Source organism: Dicentrarchus labrax, unplaced genomic scaffold (assembly GCF_905237075.1).
Source record: "Dicentrarchus labrax unplaced genomic scaffold, dlabrax2021, whole genome shotgun sequence".
Classification (NCBI taxonomy): Eukaryota; Metazoa; Chordata; class Actinopteri; family Moronidae; genus Dicentrarchus; species Dicentrarchus labrax.
Genome location: NW_026136708.1, coordinates 24,937,372 through 24,960,250, shown reverse-complemented (window position 1 = coordinate 24,960,250; position 22,879 = coordinate 24,937,372). Strand labels below are relative to the sequence as shown.

The window sequence follows — 22,879 nt, the reverse complement described above, 5'->3', positions numbered from 1 at the left end:
TTCAGAGCGCCTTGCCTCCCCAACGTTGTTTACTTGCGAAAACAGTGTGTTTCTCCGTTTAAAATATCCTTTCGTCTGGTGCTACTATGTTCATGTAGCGGGAAATTCAGTCCAGAGTCTGCACAGGGTATTTTATTTTGAAAATTGACCAGATTCCCTATGGCGTTTCTGTGTCCGACTTCCTGCCAGTGAGATCTGCTTTGTGCTGCTTGACGTGAGTTGGTCGCGGCTTCCGTCAAAAATAGAGCTATGTATTCTACATGGAGCAGTGCCTGAAAATATAAAGTTTTTGCTTGTCGAACGCAGCGGTTTTTAATGGTCTCATGAGACAGTAGTCCTGAGCTGCAGAGCGAGTGCAGCTTCTTGTGGGAAAACGTGCTTTATAGCGTGTCAATGAGACAGTCAACAAGTTCATGTCATCACAGAGGAATCTGCTCATCGGTGCTGCCGAATGTTGCCATAAATCTTGACATGTGGTTGCTTCAGCCCGCGGACCGCACACCCTCTTAACGCCTCGTATATTGCATCGCATCAGTGTGTGTGTGTGTGTGTGTGTGTGTGTGTGTGTGTGTGTCATAGACCCACAGGAATGGATGCACTTGTCACTTTTCATATTTCATCTGCACAATTCAAGCAACACTCTGCTATGTTTATATGCATTCTCTGCACGGCCAAGTAAACAAAGTTGTGGTTAAACTTTGGCCATTATCACATAAACACACTTATTTAGATATTTTATAGGAGTATGGACTATTCAGAGCCAGTTATATGGCTGATACGAGCCTGAAGAGGCTGTTAAAAGTGCTTCAAAATGTGTGTTAACTGACAGGAAGAGTTTAAAGGACATTTTATCTTTTTATTCTTTGGGGCTAATTTCTCAGAAGAGTACAAAACTAACTATGAATGTATCTTTTTTAAGTTGAGGGGAGGTCCATTGTATAAGTCTGTATCTTCTGGACGGCTCCTGTCCATCTGTTTTATTTCTATTGGCCTGGTTTCGTGTTGTTTTATGTATGTGCAAATGCCTTTTAATCCTTTTAGGTATTTATGAAATTTAACCTTTATTGAACCAGGCAAGACATTAAGAACAAATTCTTATTTACATTGGTGGCCTGACAAAGTGGAGTAGGGGCTAAGCAAGAAATATAAAAGGTTAAAATGACACACATACAAAATAAGTTCCATTATTGATCTGTTGCACTTGATGACACGTTCCCATCACTGCAATGAACATGAACATGTAATTTATTCTGATAGTGTGCACCTGCATTATAAATCATGCATGCTGAGATATGCAGTTCTCTGTTCACACTGCTTTGTGTGTTTGCAGCTCATTCATCCGATTTGCTACTATTTAATTTTCCATTTTCCCGTTGATTTTAGCTCAGTGCCAGCATTCAGATCACCTGTTGCAGGCTGTGGGGACTGATTCCTCAACAATGATTGAAAGCAGCTTGGTGATCTCCCTCAATTTAGTCCAGAACTCACTTTAGCAGATATTGCCAGTCATATCTTCTTGTCTTTCTTTAGGCCCATTGAGATGTCTTTGCTAGCTCTTTTGTTTCTAATAGAAAGTTCTCAGGCTCCTTTCCCCTGAGCTGAGATCTGTGGAATCAGTACTGCCACATGTTTGAGGAGTTGAGTCATAAATGACAGCACTGTGTTCATAGTCCCATGTGGGTATTTGATGGGCTGAAAAATGTGCCCTATCTGGGATTGTCCATGGGTTCCGTAATGTTCCAATGTCAGTTGCCTACGTTGGCTTTATGCAGGGTTAAGCTGGGCGTTACTAGACATTAATGAAAACCCAAATGGGCTCTATTTGCATTGCCACCTCTGAGCCCATTATCTAATTTCCCATTAGTGACCCATCTTGTTGTTGAGTGTCTTACTGAAGGAGGCCTGGACCAAGTACAACAACAACAACAAAGCCCCAAAATTGTGACTTAATGCTAATATTGGATTTTATTTTGATTTAATTGAATTCAAGTTGTCCGCAGGATCCAAAAATCAAAATTCTAGGCATTAAGATCAACAACTTTTTTGAGTTAAAATAATCGCATTAAAGTATGGAGTAGATAATGTCTACAAAACATTCCTGTTAAAAAGCCACGCTGAAGGGGTAGGTTTTGAGTTTACGTTTAAAAATTTCAACACTACCACCTGCCCACAGATCCTCGGGCAGGCTGTTCCAGCGCCTCGGAGCATAAAACATAAAGGCTGCCTCGGCAGAGGTTTTAGTCTTGCACTTTGGAACTACTAACAGGCTTGTGCCAGAGAATCTGAGAGATGTTAAGATGTCTTTAATATGATTTTGACAGGTCTTAAAATTGGTTGGATTGATGAAGTTACCTGTATAAAGAAAGCAAGCATAAGGCATTTTTCAGTCTCGCTTTTTAATGTGTTTTCGGGGAAGATTTGTATTGAGAATTTTTTTGCTGGTATGGACGTAAAATCGGTCTTAAATTGCATTCATAATGGTCTTAAAAAAGTCTTGAGTTTAACCTGTTGGAACCTGCCCTGGAATTAAGACATCTTTCTAACTACAAAGCAAACTTGCCTCATTTCCCTTCATGTCTTCTTTTTTGTACTAACAGATCAGTATGCCTGGTACAAAGAGCTTGTGGGAGCCAGCTGGTGCGGTCTTCAAAGGAAGGAAACAAAAAAAACATAACCAAGACATACCATGCAGAAAGAAAAAAACATCTGAACAATCTGTTTTCTGGCCTGGAATCTATACAGATATTCTTAACGTGCGAGAGAAGCTAAAAATGTTGCCTTCTGATAAAAAAAAGTCACATCACATGATGGGATTAAAACCGCATTATTTAAACCATATGAGGCTGATTGTGGTAGAAGATGGAAGTACCATAGTGTACGTACATGTTTCATTATAAAATTATGCCAGGATGTTTAGATTATGTAACTTCCTTCTTTGTCTCTTTTTATGAGAACATTAATGGGGGTATGCGTTATTTAAGAAAACATGATGTATACACTGTCGGCTGGTCTGCACATGTTTACACAACAGTGTCATCAGCGTACTGTGTATAGATAAATTATATAAGCTAAACAATGGGGGGCTTACATGATCCTTTTGACCCATCCAAAGTGCTCTTTATACTGACTTTATTTACCTTTTTACAACTTCAGTTGTAAACTTTGGAAAACCTGTGTGTCAGCTGTCAAACTTTGGAACAGAAAGTCTCGTACTGTAGACAGGTGAGTCGGACATAACCTTGTGAGGCAGCTGGACTCGCATGATCACAAAACCATGCGAGAATACATCTTGCATGGTTGATGCTTTTTGTACTGCATTTTCATACACGTGTCCAGGTGAAGCAAAACGTGACACTGGCACAGTATCCTCTAGTGGATCAGTGGATCTATTACACACTTTGGCCTGAGATGGGCTGACCTGGAGAACATGTTCTCACTCCCAACTTGTCAGTTGCCCTTGCTTCAAAATATGACGCTGTAGGTATCCCTCTAGCATCATTTCTGGACGCACAGGGACACGCGGTCAAGTAAGCAATAATAAATATGCAACATCCGTTTACACTTTCAAAATGAAACTTGCATAGTTAAGATTGTGATTGTGGTTTCAGTTCTTTTGTCCTTATGTCAACCTGAATCTGCAATCTATTTTCAAGTTGGACAAAGGATCAAAACTCCAACATGTCCTACTTTGCATGCTGAAAACAACATTATTGCCCAGTTTATTATTAGCCTAAAAAATATTCAGTTTGAAGGCTGCTGCACTTTTTTGTCATTTTTCCAGACAAGCATCCTGTTATCTTATCAAGACTTCACCAAAGCACCAAAAAATAGACTCTGGTTGATTCTCTTTGTCATTCCTTACATTGTTACTCGGTTATCACTCAGTCTCTCAGGTAACTCAGGCAAAGACTTAATGTGTGGACCTGCTCAATGAGGCATGCATCCTGCATTAACCGTGGCTGCTGAGAGGTGCCTGTGAAGTACATGTTACTTCTTCCAGACAGATTTGACAAATGGGGGAACCTCCACTGTGTTCAGACTCTAGAGTGTGAATTCCTGACATCATTAAATCAGTTTTGGGCAGTTATAAGCAGAGACATGGTCCAGACTGTAAAGCACCTTGGCAAGCTGTTGGGACAGTTTTTGGATGTAATACTTCATTTGATTCCAAGCATGACAAACCAACCATTGTCTTTTGCATCTTGTTGGCAGTGTGCTCACTAAATCTGCACAAAACTTGTATCCTCCCAGTAATCAGATTTCTTTTAACCTTCTCCAAGACTTTCTCAGCTGACATTTTCTTTAACAGAGACTGGTGTTGTGTCACTACAATTCAACCCCACTCCTCAGCAGTGTTGGGTGGTAATCCATTACTTAGAGACATGCCACTGTAATGATATTACCTTTTTTTAGTAACAGCAGTGCAAGGAGTAGTGGGAGCGATAGTGAATTCAGTAATTACATTATGTTAAGTCACCCTGGTCTCTCTGGGTTCAGAAGACAAACTGGTAGGTCTATTACACATTTTGGCATGAGACTGTGCTGACCTGGACAACACATTCTTACTACCAAGCCGGCCAATACTGTCCCTTGGTCAGTGGCTTTCCGCTTCAAAATCTGACTCTATAAATGACGCTGTAGGTATCCCTCTAGCATCATTTCCGGACGGGCGGGGTTGGGGTAAGGGTCGGACCATAATTCTTTTTATGCACTTGTTAAATGCTGATGATCTGACCTCTTGGCGTAGAATGACAGCCACTGTTTGTCATTGGAAGGTGAACGGTATGCAAATGGTTACAATTTGCAACTTTCATTAGTAGATGCTACTAAATCCTACACACTGGTCCTTTCAAGGCACAAGGCAAGTAACAGTTAAAAATTTAGATGAGAACATCTTTTTTGGAGCCAAAACAATCAATAAGTTAATGTCCTGAACGAAACGCTTTTAAACTACAATATTTTCATGTTCCACTGGACCAGAATAAGTTATGAATTATGTTCTGTGATATATAATTATGCTAATAAGCTGGAAAAAAAGATAATTTCAAAACAACAAACATTATAGCTACGAAACATTGTATCTTCTTATGTTCTCTTGTCTTTTTTGATGCAGTCTCCTGACTTTGGATGTCCTGAGTAGAAAAGGCTTTTCTTTGCTTGATATTGTGTAAAACTACTAACATATAAATCTTGTTACTGTAGTAACAGTTACCCACTGCTGCCAGACAAGGTTTATCATGTTTAATGAGCTGCACTGAAGCAGGGTCAGTAGTCAGCAAAGTGAGACAGGAGATGTTTTACAAGTTAGCACAAACATTCACACTTAAAGTAAATGCATAGTATAGCTTAAATGTTTTATATGCTGTTTAAGTAATACTGAAATTCAAATAGAAAGATGCATTTTTTGTTCAAGGGAATGTGGTTTGAGAGTGTCTAAACCCATTTTCACAACTGCTTCCTTGTGTTGGTCGACTTTTCTGACAACCTGTCACAGATTTTCCATGTGTGTGTTTTGTTGAACATCTGTACCAGGGCAGACCAACTTCTTCTGATCTCTATTTCCATTTTATATCTAAGAAGGGTGTACTGTTTACCTCTGACTTCAGGCAGAATTATTGGATTTCTTGCCAGGGAATCTGGTTTTTGTTTGGTGTTTTTTTGATCCCAACTTTGTGTCCTAATGAAATAAGCCATGAGACCTTCAGTCTAGGCAAGAAGCCATTTCTGATTTGATATTGCCACCTGGCCTCCATGACACTTCTTGCTACACCCAGTGTAACTAACTAACTAACAGTGTCAACTGGGGGAAATTATATTTTTGTAAGCTCCCAGCAGATCACTGTTAATCATCTTTCATTAGTTTTGCTGCTAACCAGCAGCCAAAACAGATGTTGTCTAGTTGGTAACATTTATCATTGTAATTCATCTCTGTTTGAATGAAGCAAAACAGCAAAGTTCTGGTTCAGACAGTCAAAACCATGAGCTTAAAGAAGCAATAGGGTGACCCCCTTTCACATGACACCTATTCATTTGATCCATTGTTAATACAAGAATATGAATTAGTGCAGCTTTAAGATCATAATGGCTAACGTAATATTTAGTATGTTAAAGAAAAGTTTTGCATAATTTCTTCTGTTAGAGATGGAAACTGTCAGTATGTACAATATGTAATTTCTGCCACTCACATTAACAAAAGACAAAGTTCATAGGATCACAGGAGTTGTTGTCTTCACCACCATTGCCGTCATTGCAGTCAGCATCTCCCAGTTAGGATTCCTTCAGTGTTCGTGGTTCAGGAGCCCAATTACCCACAGTCACATCTCAAAATAATGACTTAGTATGAGTTGTTGTTTTTTTGTTACATTGGCGGAAATAGGCATCCATATTAACCAGCTCATTGCTTCCAATGGAAACAGACAGGCATTTACTGAATGCAGGATTCTTCCTCCCCTATCTCTCCTCTGTCTGAGGTCTGTCAACAACAATGTGTCAGTCTCTGATTGAATAGTTTCCAGATGTTTGAGGTCAGGGAATTCCTCCATCCCAAAACACAGTGGCCAGAGGTTGACCTGATGTTTCCAGAGGTCTTTACTCTGAAACTGCTTCAATCCTAACCCCCTCCTCAGTTTCCATCTCTGTCCTAAAGTGCAGTCTGGAGTGTATTTGAGGGGAACATGAACGAAAACAAAACAATGCCTGTGTTTAAGAGAGGATACAGGGACAAAAAGAAACATCCCAGTGTGACATCAGAGGGCATTTCAAAAGTCAGAATTACTGGACAGGACAAGGGGCACATGGAGCCAGGGGCATAATCATGGATGCAGGAATTATGGAATTGTGACTGCGGGCCTCACCAGCAAACAACTTCTTCTTGACCCTGTAGCTTCTCGTTGCTTAGGGACACTCACTCGAATGGGAGGAGAGGTTGGAAAACACGGCTGTATGTTGAGTAAGACGATATGACAACTTCAGTCCTTTTGTGGTTAATTAGTCGCAGATGAGGATTGACAAAGAGCAGTGATTGAGCTCCTTCTTCATTCCAAGGAAGACGTTGGCTGAACAACATGATTCAGAGGAAAGCCACACTGAAAGTTCTGATGGTACCAGACGACCAGCACACAGACAGTATGTGCTTGATTTGGCCCAAATTCTGTATGTTTTGCTCGAATGCTTTGGCTCAGTTTACATTTCAAGATGTCAGACTTTGAGGGCTGCTAGTGTTGATCCAAGTCACAACGAAGAAATTGAATTTAGCATGACATTCTCAACAAGTAGTTCTGCACATGAACACCTGTAACGAGCCTGAATAAATTGTCCTCAAGGACTATGAATATTGCAGTCAAAAGGAAACCCCAAAAGGTCCAATGAAGACACTTTCCAGAAATGGATTAAGTTTTTCCAGATGTCCTTACATTTGAAGCAGTAATTCTGCAAGTATGTTACTGTTTGCAAATGTTAGCCCACCTGTCTCCTCTTCTTCCATTGGTCAGAACTGTGCTGTTCTACCATACTCCTTTGTAAAGCCTAACAGAAAGCCCAAGGGTGCATTCATCTTCTCAGTAAGAGATCAGATACAATTCAGGAAGTTTAGTTTTTCAGTATTCATAGCTATATTTTTATTAGTGTATAGTCACCTGAAAATAAGACACGTTATTTCTGTGTTACATTAGAATGAGCTGTTTTTATACACTGGGTTTGATTTAATCCAGGTGACAGACTTCAGCATGCCATTGGCTAAATAATTATTTAATTCCAAAAAATGTGCACACGGATCACTTCCTGTGTTTAGGGCTCAACCCCAGGTTTTTCAAATGTCGGTTCACACCCCTAAATATAGTATGTAGAAATTTTGTTTTTGGGCCATGCTATTTTAATTATTATTTTATTATTATTTTTTAAATTTTAAGTTAATTTGGACAAAACCAAATGAAAAGATCAGTGGCCTCACTAAAATGAATGAGGAAGCTGCTTTTTCTGAAGCGGCTATGTTGTAAGCTCCTGGCTAAACGCTTCAAGTACTAACTCTACCAAAATCTGCTTTTTCTGTTCCCAGGCAGTGTAAGGCATGACAGAGCTAAACTCAGGGAATGCACTCAGGGGACCCTTCAGGGGATGGATGAAACCCCAAAATAACACAAAACATAAAATAAAATGAAATAATAAAAGGACTGACTGTACAGAAGATATTTGTGTTAGTTCCAACTTGTTAGAACACAACTAGTTACCTTCTGTCGCTTTGGATTTGTCATAAGGTGTTTACCACTATTTTATCTACTCCGTATACTTATATATTTATATAAGTCATCTGCTACACGACCTATGTTAATTGGTTTATGATGTTATACAACAATTTGTTTTCACCACTTCTACCTTAATACCATATGGCCTCATTTCTATGGGACGTAGAATACTCTTACTAAGCAAGTCAATTATATTTTAGAGTTAAAGAATCTGTTTCAAAACAGATCTGTTCAGCTTGATATTTGCATTGGCCGCCTCGACAGAACAATGTAGCTGCCCATGACACTTTCTACCTCAGACGCTGCATGTTAATCGTGTACCACCCATCTTTCCTTATGCTTCCCATCCAGTTCTCTGAAGTGTAACCAAAACACATCTCCAGCTACACCCATGACATGAATAGCTGAGTTTTCAAGGTCCAAATAACATTGCAGCATAATGATATCCAAACATACCACCACTGGTAGTTGTCTGTCCACATCAGGTATGCACACATTTTGTGATCTTGGAATCAAATGGAAAATGAAATCTGAGTATGGCTTTATAAACAACACTGTTGCTGAAAAGCCTTGACATGAGCTAGCGTGGCTTCAGTTGGCCTTGTTGTATTATCCATTGGCTCTGAACCCCTTTTATAATTGCAAAGCCACGAGAGCAAAGAACGCCAAACCAACCAACCCCATTTGGAAGAGAAAACACAGAAAAACACCAGACAACAACCAGATTTCTTGGCAAGCTTGAAGTCAGAGGTTAACACTGCACTGTGATTAGATATGAATAAGCAAATCAGAGGCCTGGTACAGATGGTCAGCAAAACAACTTTGCACCCATTTTATTTTTTCCCATGTAGAATGCATGGCAACCGACACTGGGAGAGTAACAGAAGGTAGCTGGATCACCTGTCGTCATGAGACCTAAGTATGGGCTTTTATGACATGGTGCTTCTGTTCAAAATGGTCTTTGGCCTCCAGATCATGGTTTTTCTCCAGCTGTCCATTGACTCTGTTACCTTTGACCTCTTCCTGATCAAAGCCATGGCATTTGGTCTGGTGTTTCCCATGTTTATTCAGTATTGTGCTTAGGGCCCTTGCTGTATCACTGCCGTTGTACGCAGCAGATATCTTACAGTGTTGAATGGTTGACGTAAAGACTGGATAGATGTTCCACAAGGGTAGCTAGGATGTTTCTGGGGGTACCTGTTGAGTTAGAAATGTCTGTTCGTGGACTGAATCATGGTGGGATGTGTACCCATTGGCTTGGAGTTCACTAGCCATTCTTCCTCCTCCTGATATTGTGCTCAGAATAGGAGGGTCCTCACCACTCATCTTTTTTGCTGTGAGGGGAAATGAAGGTCTGTTTGAGTGGATTTATTGCATACTCTGCACATGAGCAAAGGTATTTAGGAGACAAAGGGTCATAACTGTTTAAGACAAATATCTAAGTCAAATTGAATGAACCCTTTTTATGTTTTCACAAATAACACATTTTGAAGATGGTTACTTTTGGCTCATGGCCATCGTGAATGTTATACATTGGATTGTTTAGTAAGGGTGGTGCCAGACATTATTGCACATACACATATGACGAGTGTAAAATAATGAATTTTCTTGCCATACTCTCTTGGGAGGTTAACTGAAACTATTCGCTGCATATGTAACTATGTAAATTAAACATTGTAATACTTTTCTTTCGTTACAATAATGATCAGCTCCTCTCCTATATGTTAATTTGTAGAATGGGTCTTGAAATATACCACCTGAATTAAAAGCTGTATGCTAGAATGGTACAACAATTCTGTTTGTTTGATGGCAACATGACACCATGAGGGACAGCCGAAATGAAAAATTAATTCTCAAAATTTCTTCTAACAATTCAATGATTATTGCATAATCAAGTCATAATCCTGGTGTCTTTTTTTTTTTGTTCCCTGGATGCAGATAAATGTTACTCCAACCAGACCAGTCCCAAGTGCGTCTCCTCGTCCCCTTCTTCCTCAGAGGTGGAGCCCAACTCCTCTTCCTCCTCCTCCATCCTCCCCGTCAGCCAGATGATCGATAAGGTGAAAGATTACTGCTCCACACGCACCGACAACTTCTACAAGAACATCATCATGTCCGACAGCTTCGCCCACAGCACCAGGTTCTAGAACTTTCCTCAATGTTCTGGGGTAGAACTTCGGGAGCATCCCCCCTGTGTTTTGGAACTACCCGACTACAAAATGTTGTGACATCTTCCTCCTGGCAACTTCAGTGACAGAGGCTTCCGTTTAAGGTTCCAATATGAAGGGCAGCAATAGAACCGGCCTCGCTGTTCTAGAACTGCCCACTATGTTATTTAAGGCTTCTCTTTTGTTCCAGAACTACTACCTATAACATTCTAGAACTCCCTGACACCCTCTGCCACAAAGGATGGTTATAGAATTCCAAGGGCTATTACCAAAACCAGTCCGACATTCTACATGTTGTTCCCAACTTTCTAGATCTTGTGACGGCCTCAGCATTTTAGAATGCTCCGTGTTCTGGAATTGCTCCAAGGGCAACTGCAGAAGCCCCTCCAACATTTTAGAACATTCCAAGCTTCTGAAACTCCCTGGCTAACATTCCGGTACCTTTTTGGCCTGACACAGGAGAATGTGTTCTAGAACTCTCTTGTCATCTAGAAAGCCTGGATCCTTCCCGCCATCCTCCCTTACCCTGGAGCTTTGAATCGGAATCCCTTGTTGAATTTGAATGTGTTTCATTGTGTTTCATCATGTACATACACGAGCCACGATTTTAATGGTAATTTTTATCGGACTGATTAGCTAAAATTCAACATTTCTGTCAATATCTAGTCATTAGAATTCATGAACAGCTGGTTGGTCTGTGTCACAGAATACTAATTAGCCGTTTTCCAGAATACCAATGCAACATATAAAGAATGCAGCAAAAATGCATGAAAAGCTACAAGATTTAAACCAGAGCCACCGTTTTAATGCACTGTCTTTGCTTTGTATGAAAGTAGCCTGCATCAAGAAAAACCTGCCTTGTCATGAAAAATGTTCAAAAGGAAGCCTGTGAACTTGCTGCAACAAACTGCTCAAATCCCAGAGACCATGTTAGGATAATCGTGGACATAGACCTGGTTTAAAATCCCATGGTCTCCTGGATAGTTAGGGGTGTCTGACAGCTACGGAGTGGTCAGAGAACGTTGATGCGATTCTACTGTATCATATCAAATTACAGAATCGGCTGACCTGGCTGCCAGACTGTGGGACTAAGAGGAAATGAAAGGGAGCAGAGGAGGGAGGAAAGGATAAACACAAGGTGGGAAGGTAGAAAAAAAGGAGGAAAAAAAGTCCTGGTAGAAAAAATAGTAGGCTGTTATGTCTTGGTGTTTTTTTAATACTGTGATGTTTGTTTAAAGTGGCCGTGTGCATGTGTGTGGAGCCATATCCTATGTAAATATTGATGATCTATCTATTCTGTGTGCCTTATTCTATAGTGTTATAATATGTCCATGTGGTTGCTTTTGTTCATGCCTTCACAGGGTCCTGGAAGGGTCACCGGGACTGTACATACAAACCAAAACATACTCCCAACCTCCCCGTTTTCACCTCTGTGAGAATACAATAGAATAGTTTGTCTTATACCTGAAAGCTATAGACCAGTTGATCAAGGTGCATTTTGGCATTTCGCTTAAAGATTTTAGATTTTTTTAAAAAACATATTTGCATTCTATTATAATGTATATTATCATGAAAAAACAAAGCTTGGAAGCACAATGACACATATTTCGAATTTATATCGGAAATATCTCAACTTTGCTTAGAAATGCCTGGACAGATATTCTTGACAAACGAGTGCTGGTAGATTAAAAAAAATTGTAGTAATATTTACCCACTGGTTGACACCCATGAAAATTGAAGTTGTCTCCATGTGGACAATGTTGGTTTAAGGATAAATAATAAAAACCAAACTAATGCCAGTGGCCACTGAAGCTCTGCTCCCTGTACACGTCAGCCAAAGTTTAGCAATCATGCAGGGTGGAATTTATGGCAACAGAATCCCTGTTAAAGTGAGGAATCCTGTGTGTGTTCAAATTATATTTTTTTTATTCAGCGACTGGTAATGGCTTGTTTTTATGATAGCTTAAAGAAGTCATTGCATGAAGAAGCTGCCAGGATGATATTACAATCACCTTAACTGTCAGTTCAGCCAAATTACAAAAAAATAAGAAGCTTTCCCATGGTGTCTCCAGCCATCAACATAGTCTGGGTTTAATTCAGCTGAGTTTTGAGAACGCCTGCCACCACCCAAATGCAATGGAGGTGAACAGAAATTCACTTGTTGTGCTTCAATAATAAAAACCATGACATTTGAAAAGCTCATGCAGCAAAACAGTCCAGAAACAATGTCCAGATTACTCTGGATACCCTACAGACCTTTAAATGGACATTTTACAAATTATTACCTAACAAAATAGTCCCCTGGAATCTGTTGACAGTGAGGTCTGTGGATTATCCAGAGAAATCTGAACATTGGTACTGGAAACATTGATGATCTTAGGACCACAAGTGAAAGTGATAAGTATCTAAAAACTTGGAATGAGCGCAGAAAAAGACACTCAAGCAGTGAGAAAATCTGTTTTTGTGATTTGGGAGGACTGACCCTTTAATGAAACAGTGTATGTGCAGTAGGGTCTAAAGCAATGAGCCAGAACCAAGAGGCCTTTTTATTTCATCATTTATCAAAATTCATCCATGTTTGTTGGGGAAATACCTGATATCGATATCTTGACTTTGAGTAAATCTTTTGTAATATCTGAACATTATTCCATCACTTTATAATACAGCATTTATATTGGGTTTGAATTGCGGAAAACCATGAAAGTCAACACCTCCTGCCCTTCAAACCAGCCTGTCAACAAGTCTTGAAGTGTAATTGCACTTAATATCCTCTTTGTAAATGAATCCTTTCCAATAGATTGGAAGCCAAAAAAGAAAGTAAGAAAATAATGAGGTTCCTCTATGGACTTCTGCATGCAGCTATCATCTCCTTATATAAGCTCTCCAATTTGAACTGATGTGTAAACAATAGGTTCCTGTGGTCATTAGCAGTGACAGTTTGGCCCACCCAGAACATTTAGTCATCAGCAGAGGAGGTTTGGAAAATGTAAGTGTCACTCATTACTGCAGTCTGACAGTTGTCTTTTATGAACTGCAGTCAGACCTTCGGTTCAGTTGCATTTGTATCATAGATACCATAAGGATGTTTAGTTGCTATATTATTGACTTGATGTACTGCTGTGGTCACTTTAGGTTTCTGTTTAGACTTAATTTGGATGAAAAAAGTTGTAAAAATTGCTTGGCCATTTGTTGCACTGCCTCATTAAAGTCTTTTAATTTACCCTTGCTTTGGTATATAGAATATTTTTCCAGCACTAATGAAATCCACTGTTGGTAATACTTTATTTTATGGGTCCAGTGTTTCCTGATAACTTTCAGATAATTTCTTGGAAAGAACTTTTGTAATCACATATCTATTATATGGAAACTATGAACTATGAAAAGAAGTTATGAAATTGTAACTTTTATTTAGTTACTTGTATTGAGTTTAAGGGATTCTTGAGGTTCGGCTAGTTTAGCATATCATTTAAATTAATAAATGGGTTTTATGACTTTGACTTTCACTTGCACATTGTCATCCTCAGACCTTCATGTCTGCACCAAATTCTTTCCAGAAAACATCCAAGGGAATTATTAAGAATTTGTGAACCAGTAGAACACAGGGCACCAAACAGCTAAGACTTTTAACACTGAAAGGACACTGAACCCTCTGGTATTTGTTTGCATTGCAAAATTGTTAAAGCTGCAGTAGGGAACTTTTACAAAAGTAACTTTTTGTTATTTGCTGAAACTTTCACTATATCCTGACTGTAGTACATGAACAAAAAATCAGGTTCCTCTGGCTCCTCCTAGTGCTCCTAATGGCATTTGCAAGAATTCACTGGTCCCAAATAAAACAACAGATTATCTGTCTCATTTCTACTGTCAGGATACAGTGAAAGTTTCAGCAAATATATAAAAAAAATAATTTTCCCCAAAAAATACCTGCTGCAGCTTTAATAATCAAATATGATAATATAATAATAAACAAAATACTTACATAAATTTCAGTTCTGCATCTTGGTTCAGAAAATGTACATTTCACTGCAAAAACTGAGTTTTTGATAAATGATAGAGACAATTAGATCTTGGTGATGGATTTTGTAGCTTTGGCACACTCGGTTCACTAATCAAATCCTTCCTCCAGTTTTACCTTGTGGTCACCATGAAAGAGATCTTAGAGAGGAGGCTCTGAGGAAGGCCGAACTGTCAGCATGTTTTTCTGAAATTGAGATTAGTTCACTTTGCTCTGGAAATCTGTGTGTGTGTGTGTGTGTTACCTTTTTATGATTTTGGATGTTCATCCTGGTTGTCAAAATTAGAATTAATTCACAATTTGTGTTTTTATCATTTTATGATGGTGATTCATCAATTTTACACTTTTTTTCTTGTCCAAAATGTTGAGAGAATTATTCCACAAATGAAGCAGAAAGAGGATAAATACAGTAAACATGCAATGCAAGACGTTTCTTTTTCAAAAGGGGAAAAACAATGCATTTTTTTGTGAAAAACAAAAAAGAAGAAAAAGAAATAGAAGAAATAGAAATAAAATTTGTTTCCTTTGCTTGGTGTCATCTATTGTTGTCAAACACCGTAGCTGAACGTTTTTTCCTTATTCTTAAGTTTGTCTTTCTTTGCCTTGTTAATTTACTGTGTGGTATATTTTATTTATTTTCTGGATGTACAGTTTCTCTGCGCCTGTAGCTGATCTAATTTAGTCTCTGTTTAACCAGACAATCATCTGTACTGAGAGGTAAAACTTGGAGGATGAACACAGAGACCTGTCAGAGACATGAGCTTTAGACTCTGGATCTCTGGACGTCGGCTCGTCAACTGTTGGCTAACCAGACTCCCATTGTCCGAGCGGAGCCAAGCATGATTGTGTGGTGAAGCACGCATTGTACTGACTGTCAGTCTCTTTTCTTTTGCCCAGAGTGGCGGAAGAATGCATTATTCAGCCCTCAGAAACAAACCCCCAGAGACTGCTGAAGAAGAGATGAAGACCCTCTGGCAGCTCCAGTGGCATAGCTCGGCTCTGTTCGTCTGTCAGTTGCTGGCCAAGGTTCAACCTGAGGGTGGAGAAGACAGCTCTTATTTTTTCTTTCTCTTGGCAGCAAAATAAAGGTCAAGTGTGTAACATACCTATATATATATATATATATATATTATATATGTATAGGAATGTTAGGAAGGCGAGCAGTTTTCAGTAGGTTGCAATCTGCTCCCTTACCACTAGATGCCACTTAATCCTACCCACTAATCCTGTAAAAGGACTGTTGCCATTTGGAATACTTTGTGTCACATTTTGACCTTATGGCTTCCATTTGTATTGCTGGTGATCTGTCTTATGGTTAGAACTGATACATTCATGATGTGACAACCCCTTTTAGGATCAATAGAGAAGTTTCTCTCTCCTCACTTGTGCCTGAATCCCGTTTTATTTAACAGTTGTTTGGCTCAGCAGAAGGTGACTCAATCCGACTTCTGAAATCACCTTAAATAAACTCCATTTGTTTGTTTTTGGTCAGATGGTTGAACATGTGTGGTGCTGAGGTCCAACCTCAGTAAACCTGTGTAATCTCACAGTGACAGAGCTGCATCGCGAACAGCCAGAAGACTCTATAAAACTGTCCATTTCATTCCCACTCAACTGTCTGGTTTTAATTCTGTCAAATGAATGGTCTCCTAACCCAACAAATATCTTTCACTCTATCATGTGTTTTCTCTTTCATGTCATATGTACAGTTCCAATTAATTTAATTATTTCTCCAGTAACTCTGAACTCTGTCTAGTTGGAGAGTATTGAATCCAGATATGTTCTGAAGAGGACTGCAATTCATCTTTTGCTTTTATTGTTGTTTTTTTTCATTTGTATTATTATGATAATTATTATTCTGTAAACACTTTCTGGCGATGCATGCTTGTCGGTGATGGCATTATCTGGAAGCTCAATTCAGCATCTCAACAATAAAAATAATTAAATGTTCACTGTCTGATTCAAGCTTTATTTTCACAGAGACACAGAGCTGTTACCATGGCTGTGGACTCCACTAGGAGCATTGTGGTACATCCCAGAATAATTTCTCCGCTCAGTTGTGCGTAGAATATGCTATGCTATTTTTGACAGAAACCGCAACCCACTCGTGTCAAGCAGCCCAGAGCATCTCGCACTGGCAGGAAGTCAGACACAGAAATGGCAAAGAGAATCCGGTCAAATTTCAAGATAAAGTACTGCCTGCAGACTCCAGATAAAATTTCATGTTAGATCAACATTGTGAGTCGTGCTTTTGAGTCCTGTTTCCTGGTTCAGTTATAACACAATGTATGTACAATTACAGAGAATATGTCAAGAAAGACTGAAAGGCCCTGATTCTCATTTTATTCATGGTAACTTGTGATCTTTTCTTGAACCTAACCAAGTACTTTTTGTGGCTATACCTAACCAAATTATAACCGTTTCACGGCGTTAACCAAGCTTTATTTTGAAATTTGAACCAGAACTTGCATATTTATTATTGCTAAATTGACTGCAGAGCCCAGTGCAGTGAAATTACACTGGAGGGATACCTAGTTTAAAGGCCACTGACTAAATGGCAGTATTTGACAACTTTGGTGTGAGAACGTGTCAAATCAACCTTGCAGTTCCATCCCACTAGGTTTTCATATTACAGTGTGGCCATAAGTCAGAGAATACAAAGTTAATAAAATTGTAGCAATATGGTGTTTAATACACAGTTCGCAGGTTGTAAACGCACAGATACAGTTTGTGTTTGTAGCTGGTTGTGTGACTGATCTCCAACTTTTTATTGTTTCACTTTTTATAGCCTCCTTGTTACACATTGAGTCTCTGTGTGCAGCCAATCCTCCATTTGACCTCCAGGACGGAGCCAGCTGTGGTTTCCCAACCTTTCTTTCCACCTCAACGCCATCTTATCTTCACTTCAATCGCAACACTGGGGTTTCTCCTTAAGCATGCGGTAAAGCAGCTAATCCGCTAAGCACACCGTGAGATATGCGAGAGGTCTGTCAAAAGAGAGAAAACACAAGAACTCCCACATAATTTATCACACAGTGTATGGAGATTGGGTGGTTTTATAGACTAACAGAGACAGACTGCACACACACACATACCACATACATACAGTGTACAAACCAGAAATTGCTCTGGTTTCATTCTTTTGACTGCCGCTGTATCTGGGTGAAGTCTGTGGTTTGGAAGCAGAGGAGTTGATCTGAACTAATGTGATCCTAAGGTCAGAGAGGTTGCTGGAGGATGAAGAAGGATTATATTATTATAGGGAGTCCCAATCTTTGAAGTCCTTTAAAGATAAGAGGTGAAACTGCATTAGTGTGGGTCCAAGAATCACATTTAGTCAGGCTTTCCACACCCTGACATCAAATCTTACCCCCTATCTGTTCAGTAAACATAGACATTTCAGATTTAAGGGCCTGATTTGGAAGCTTTGACAATAATGTTTAGCTTTTAGTAAAGATAGTTTCTTCATAAATCCTGATAAATTGTGAAAGAGGCGTTTTTGGATGCATGACGACCAATTTTGTTAGAATAAAAATGTATTTGCTACATTACAGTTTTTCTTGATTGCGACATGCTTAATGACACTGGGATCGACTTCATCATCACCTTCTGAGCACAGCAGAAGTCTTCTCTTGCAAATGTGTTAACACTTAATTTCACACCCTGTTCCCAAATATCTCACAGAAAGATACAAAACTCAATGGGATTAACTGTGATAAACGGACAACATCTACTCACAGCTGATAGAAATTACTTATAATTATGAATCTGTAATGCACCTGTGTGAAACTCCAACCAGCAATCAGTCCTTATCCCTTTGATACCACCTCTGTGTGGCTGTTTGGTCTAAGGCATGCAGGGATTGAGGTCATGGCAGAAGGGCCTGAGGAAGAGGAGTTGAAATGCACAGCAAAAGGGGTAAATAGAGCTTTAAGTTTCAATTTTTTTTGAGGCCCTGTTAACAGGACAGCGGTTTTACCAAAAGAACTGTTTTAAAAAAGTTCTGTATTCATACCAGGGCTGTAAACTAGTTTACTATGAGAGAAAGTAAACTAGTTCTTGCTGCAACAATCGTTTGACACTATTTTCATTTTTCTGCAAATATCTGACTGATGACAAATGCATCGACTGCATGAATTAAATGCAAGACTCTTCTCAAGTCAAGACGGTTTACTCGACTATTAGGGGGCAGCCCTAGTTCATACGATTACGTCTTGAAATCAACCCTCATGCATACTGATCTGCAAAAACGATTCCAAGTGTTGTTGTATGTGTGCCAGGCCAGTAGGTGGTAGTAACTTTGCAACTTAACACCATGTGCCTGCGTACAAACGTTTTCCTCTACAGTACGGTGAGTATAAACAGGAAGAAGATGGCTAATGCACGCTTGAAAACAGATAATTTTGTCTGGAGGGACGATGAAGTGTGGTTGTTAGTCAGAGTGACCTTGGACTAACCCCCAAATTCCACCAGGCATGGCTCAGAAGCGTCTCTTCGCCCTTCTCTTTGTGGAATATGCAGCTGGTCTATTTTTGACGGAAGTCGTGACTGACTCATATCAAGCAGCACAGAGAAGATCGCACTAGCAGAAACTGCATCGAGAATCCGCTCAGTTAAAGCAATTATAAAATAGCGCATGCAGACTCCAGATGAAATTTCACACTAGATCAACATTGTGGCACCAGATCAGAAGTCAATCAGTCAGTCAGAGGCAGATCAGAAGATATTTAGAGTGGAGAAACTATCCTTTTTAAGGACAAATTACGCAAGTAAACAACTTGACACAGACACCACATCCTAAAGCTGTGGCCAGCGAAACTTCGGGGTATCAAAATTTCGAGAAAACATTGACTGGGAATCATGCTAGTCAAAATGCAAGGATATTTTGGAAGCATGGTGCATGGCTAGTCAAAATGCAAGGATATTTTAGAAACATGGTCCATGGTTATTTGTCTTCTGAGGAGTCATGTGACCTGCCTACAAACATCATTCAGCCAAACTGAAAAGCTGGAAGTTAGATTTATAGAAGGATATCTCAGAAGAGAAATGGTCTGAAGTTTGCCTAAAGGCTCAAACACAAATAACCAACACACGGCTCAAATTGCTACAATATAATTGGATTTTAGGAACATATATTACACCATCCAAACTACATCACTTTAATCCCAATATGCCAGACACGTGTTTCAAATAATGGTAAGGGAACACTCTTTCACTGCTTATGGGAATGTTTTGTGGTCAGATGTTTTTGGAATGAGGTTCTCGATTGTTGTGCATTCTGGGAATTTAAGACTTAAGACTTGAGTCTCTTACAAGGTCTGCAAGCAATACCTACCAACTGGAAAAATGTCAGAAACCAAGTATGAATCAATGTATTAGGGATCTTTCATTATGTGTTGCAATGGAAAAACTAACGTTTTTGACACAAAATGTTGGAAATGATCACTAAAGCAAAAGACTGAGGTGGAGGTGGGGCAACTAATATATGGTTATAAAGTGTACTAAACTTACTTTCTGCACTTTATTACTGTTACTGTATCATCTGTGTATTTACCTTTTTAATTAATTGGTTTACTTAGTTTTTGTCTATTTTATTTTGTTAATTCATATGCAATGGATGTTATATTTAAAAACCCCAATAAAAATATTAAATTCTGCAAGCAGCAATGATCGGGCCCTCGCACTTCGCACATGTCAAGGTGTGCTGCGGTCGCAGCATATCATGTGTATATCATGTATATGTGCATGTAACTGTGTTCAGGACGGGACGCTTATCAAATGTGTGATGTTTGATGGCAATTGGATCATGTACACTAAGGTTATGACAACTTCCTGGTTCATGGCAATAAATGGAAATTCTATGCCATGGACACGCCCTTCGGCGTACAGTCACAAAGAGCACAACTCTTGATCATGATGGTCTTTAGATTTAACTGACTAAATATGAAGTCGATGTGATCAATTCCCTAGAAGGAGTTCTTTAAAATACAATGCGAAAAATCTAATTTAATCTAGATATATCCAAGTATGTTTTTACACATACAAGGAATTTGCCTTGGTGCATTGGTACATGAAAATCACAAAGAGGGTTTTTTTGTACGTCTAGACATGATACATGTGCCTATCAATTTTCGTACATCTGGTTTACACTGTGGAGGTAAGGGTGACGTTTCCAAAAGATCCAGAGACCCCCAAATCTGTATCAGCTGTGATATTGTCCTTTGTATAATGATTTATTGAAAGACTTGACCACATGATGTGTTAATGGAGATATTTACTTTTGTTGCTTCAAGCATTTCCCATGAACAATATGTGGCATTTTGGCCAGAGATTTTTAGTTTATGCCTGTGTGACCGAGATAAAGCTGCGTGCTGTCCCTTGTGGTATGTCTTTGAAATAACAAGTAAAGAGAACCAAGTCATGAATTAATATTTATATGAGATAATTGAGAAATATTACATTGAGATGATTGATAAATAATGATCTTAAGACAGAACAACATACAAAACCTACCGAGCCGTCAACCCAGCTTTATCCGACCATCCTCTTTACATTGGGACTCTGTTTCACTTTCATTGCACTTCCATCTGTAGGCTGTTCTTCACTCTAATACGCAGAACACCTCAAACACAACAGACTCTAAAGACTTCACACATATTTTCAGCAAGAACACAAAATTATAAACCGCACTTTGACAAGATGCTATATAATTATAGTCACAGTAGATCAGCACACTATCTTACTTAACTTAACTTACTTAATTTGGAAATGTGTTATGACCAAGCACTGAAAGAAAGGAAAAAACTTGTTTGCCAAACCAACTCATCCGTAATGATTTACTGATTCGGTTGAGGCTGTCAGACTTGACAGACGAGCTCTTACACCAGATTTCTGTGGTTTGGCAGCAATAAATCTGAAATCATCCATCATCCCTCGAAACCAGTAACAATAAATAAAATTAACACAACTGACTCGTAAGATTTGTAATGCCATTTCAATCAGGAGAGACGAGAATGAAGTATTTTTGTGATCGTGGGGCGTGGCTGATGACTCTATTGAGGCGGATGAAATAATGAAGCTGATGAATCTGCGAGGACCAGGCGGTGGTAGGGAGGTAAAAGAACAGCAGCATGAACGAACTGAAAGCAGAGAGTATTTCTTCACTAAAAGAAGAGCTAAGAATGGCACTGAAGTATTTTCTCTTTTGTCCTGACTGCCTTCTGTAAGCGTTTGACTGCATTATATGGTTCATTTATCTGATTGGTTTAAGTATGCTAGGGATAGACGGTGATAGACAGATGCTTCATCCAAAGTGCATGCCCTTTTCCAAACAGGTTCCAACGTCAGCTTCCTAGATGCAAGAACATACCATCTGGTGCAGTCAGGTTAGAAGTGTTTTAAACCTGCATTATTTCTAATGACCAGCAGGGGGCAGCTCCATTGGTTGCACAAAGAACTGTGTGACTCTACTTCTCACTTGATTTATTAGCTCAGTAAGCAGCTCTACTTTATGCAAATGAGGACACATAGACAGTGAATGGAAAGCATGGAAATGACTTACGTACTGATGTACCCTAAAGGTGGCTATCTTGTGATTGACAGCTCATTCTCAGTGAGTCCGTCCAGCTCAACGCGCCAAACTCAGATCAAACTGTCAAACTAGGGACTGCTGATTAGATATGGATCCAGATTCTGTTACTGCATTGACTATTTCTCTCCTCAAATCTGTTCTCAAATATATTTTACTGTTTATCTGGAATACAAGATCGTGTGTGTGACCAGGCGAGCCACCATTGTTTCCTGCTACGGACGAATTGAAACTAAGTGCAGCTCAACTCGCAGTACATCTACCTCTGGTTGCAAAAAAACAACATGGTGACAGCCATAATGAGGAACTTTAGGGTTCAAAATGGTACTATACAAACCAATTGGGGATGTCACAATATGTTGCTTGGATCATGGTTTTATGTGCAGGGTTGAGCTGTTTGTGGGACACAGATTTCCACCACTGTCCAACTTCACAGTCTGTGTGCGGTTGCTGTTCACAACATCATAATAAAGTGTTTTTCCTTTAAAAAAAACACATATTTCAAAAAGCTCAGCTGTGATTGTGTTTCAGCTGCTTCCCGATCATATCTGCTTTTGGAAACGGGATAACATACTTTCAATTTGAAAGTAAATGGAGGGGATTATTCCCTCTCCCTCCATCTTTTCTGACCTCTCCCCCCACCATATCTCTCGAGTCTCCCTTCTCCCTCAGTTCCTCCTCTAGTTTCAACCTTTCCTCTTGTACTCAGGAAACAATCGGCACTCAAGATAAATCTTTGGGATATGAATATACATCCTGTTTTATAATCAAGCCTGTGTTGTACTGTGAGAAAGCATTTCATTAATATTCATTATGCTCAATTCAATCTGTGACAAGACATTTTGCTTTTCCCTTAAGAAGACAAACT

The 22,879-nt window shown here is 39.3% G+C and overlaps 1 protein-coding gene across 17 annotated transcripts in view; it reads left to right on the top strand.

Moving 5' to 3' along the window:
• Nucleotides 1-13,628, top strand: part of adgrg6 (adhesion G protein-coupled receptor G6) — a 110,106-nt gene extending 96,478 nt beyond the window's left edge. For 16 of the 17 annotated variants that reach the window (XM_051408792.1, XM_051408795.1, XM_051408793.1 and 13 more), the window contains one exon: nt 10,179-13,628. In XM_051408792.1, the coding sequence (XP_051264752.1) occupies nt 10,179-10,387 (209 nt within the window). In that variant the 3' untranslated portion in view covers nt 10,388-13,628. The remainder of the gene's footprint in view (nt 1-10,178) is intronic. The other variant, XM_051408798.1, reaches the window with a different exon arrangement.
• Nucleotides 13,629-22,879: the final 9,251 nt, after the last annotated feature.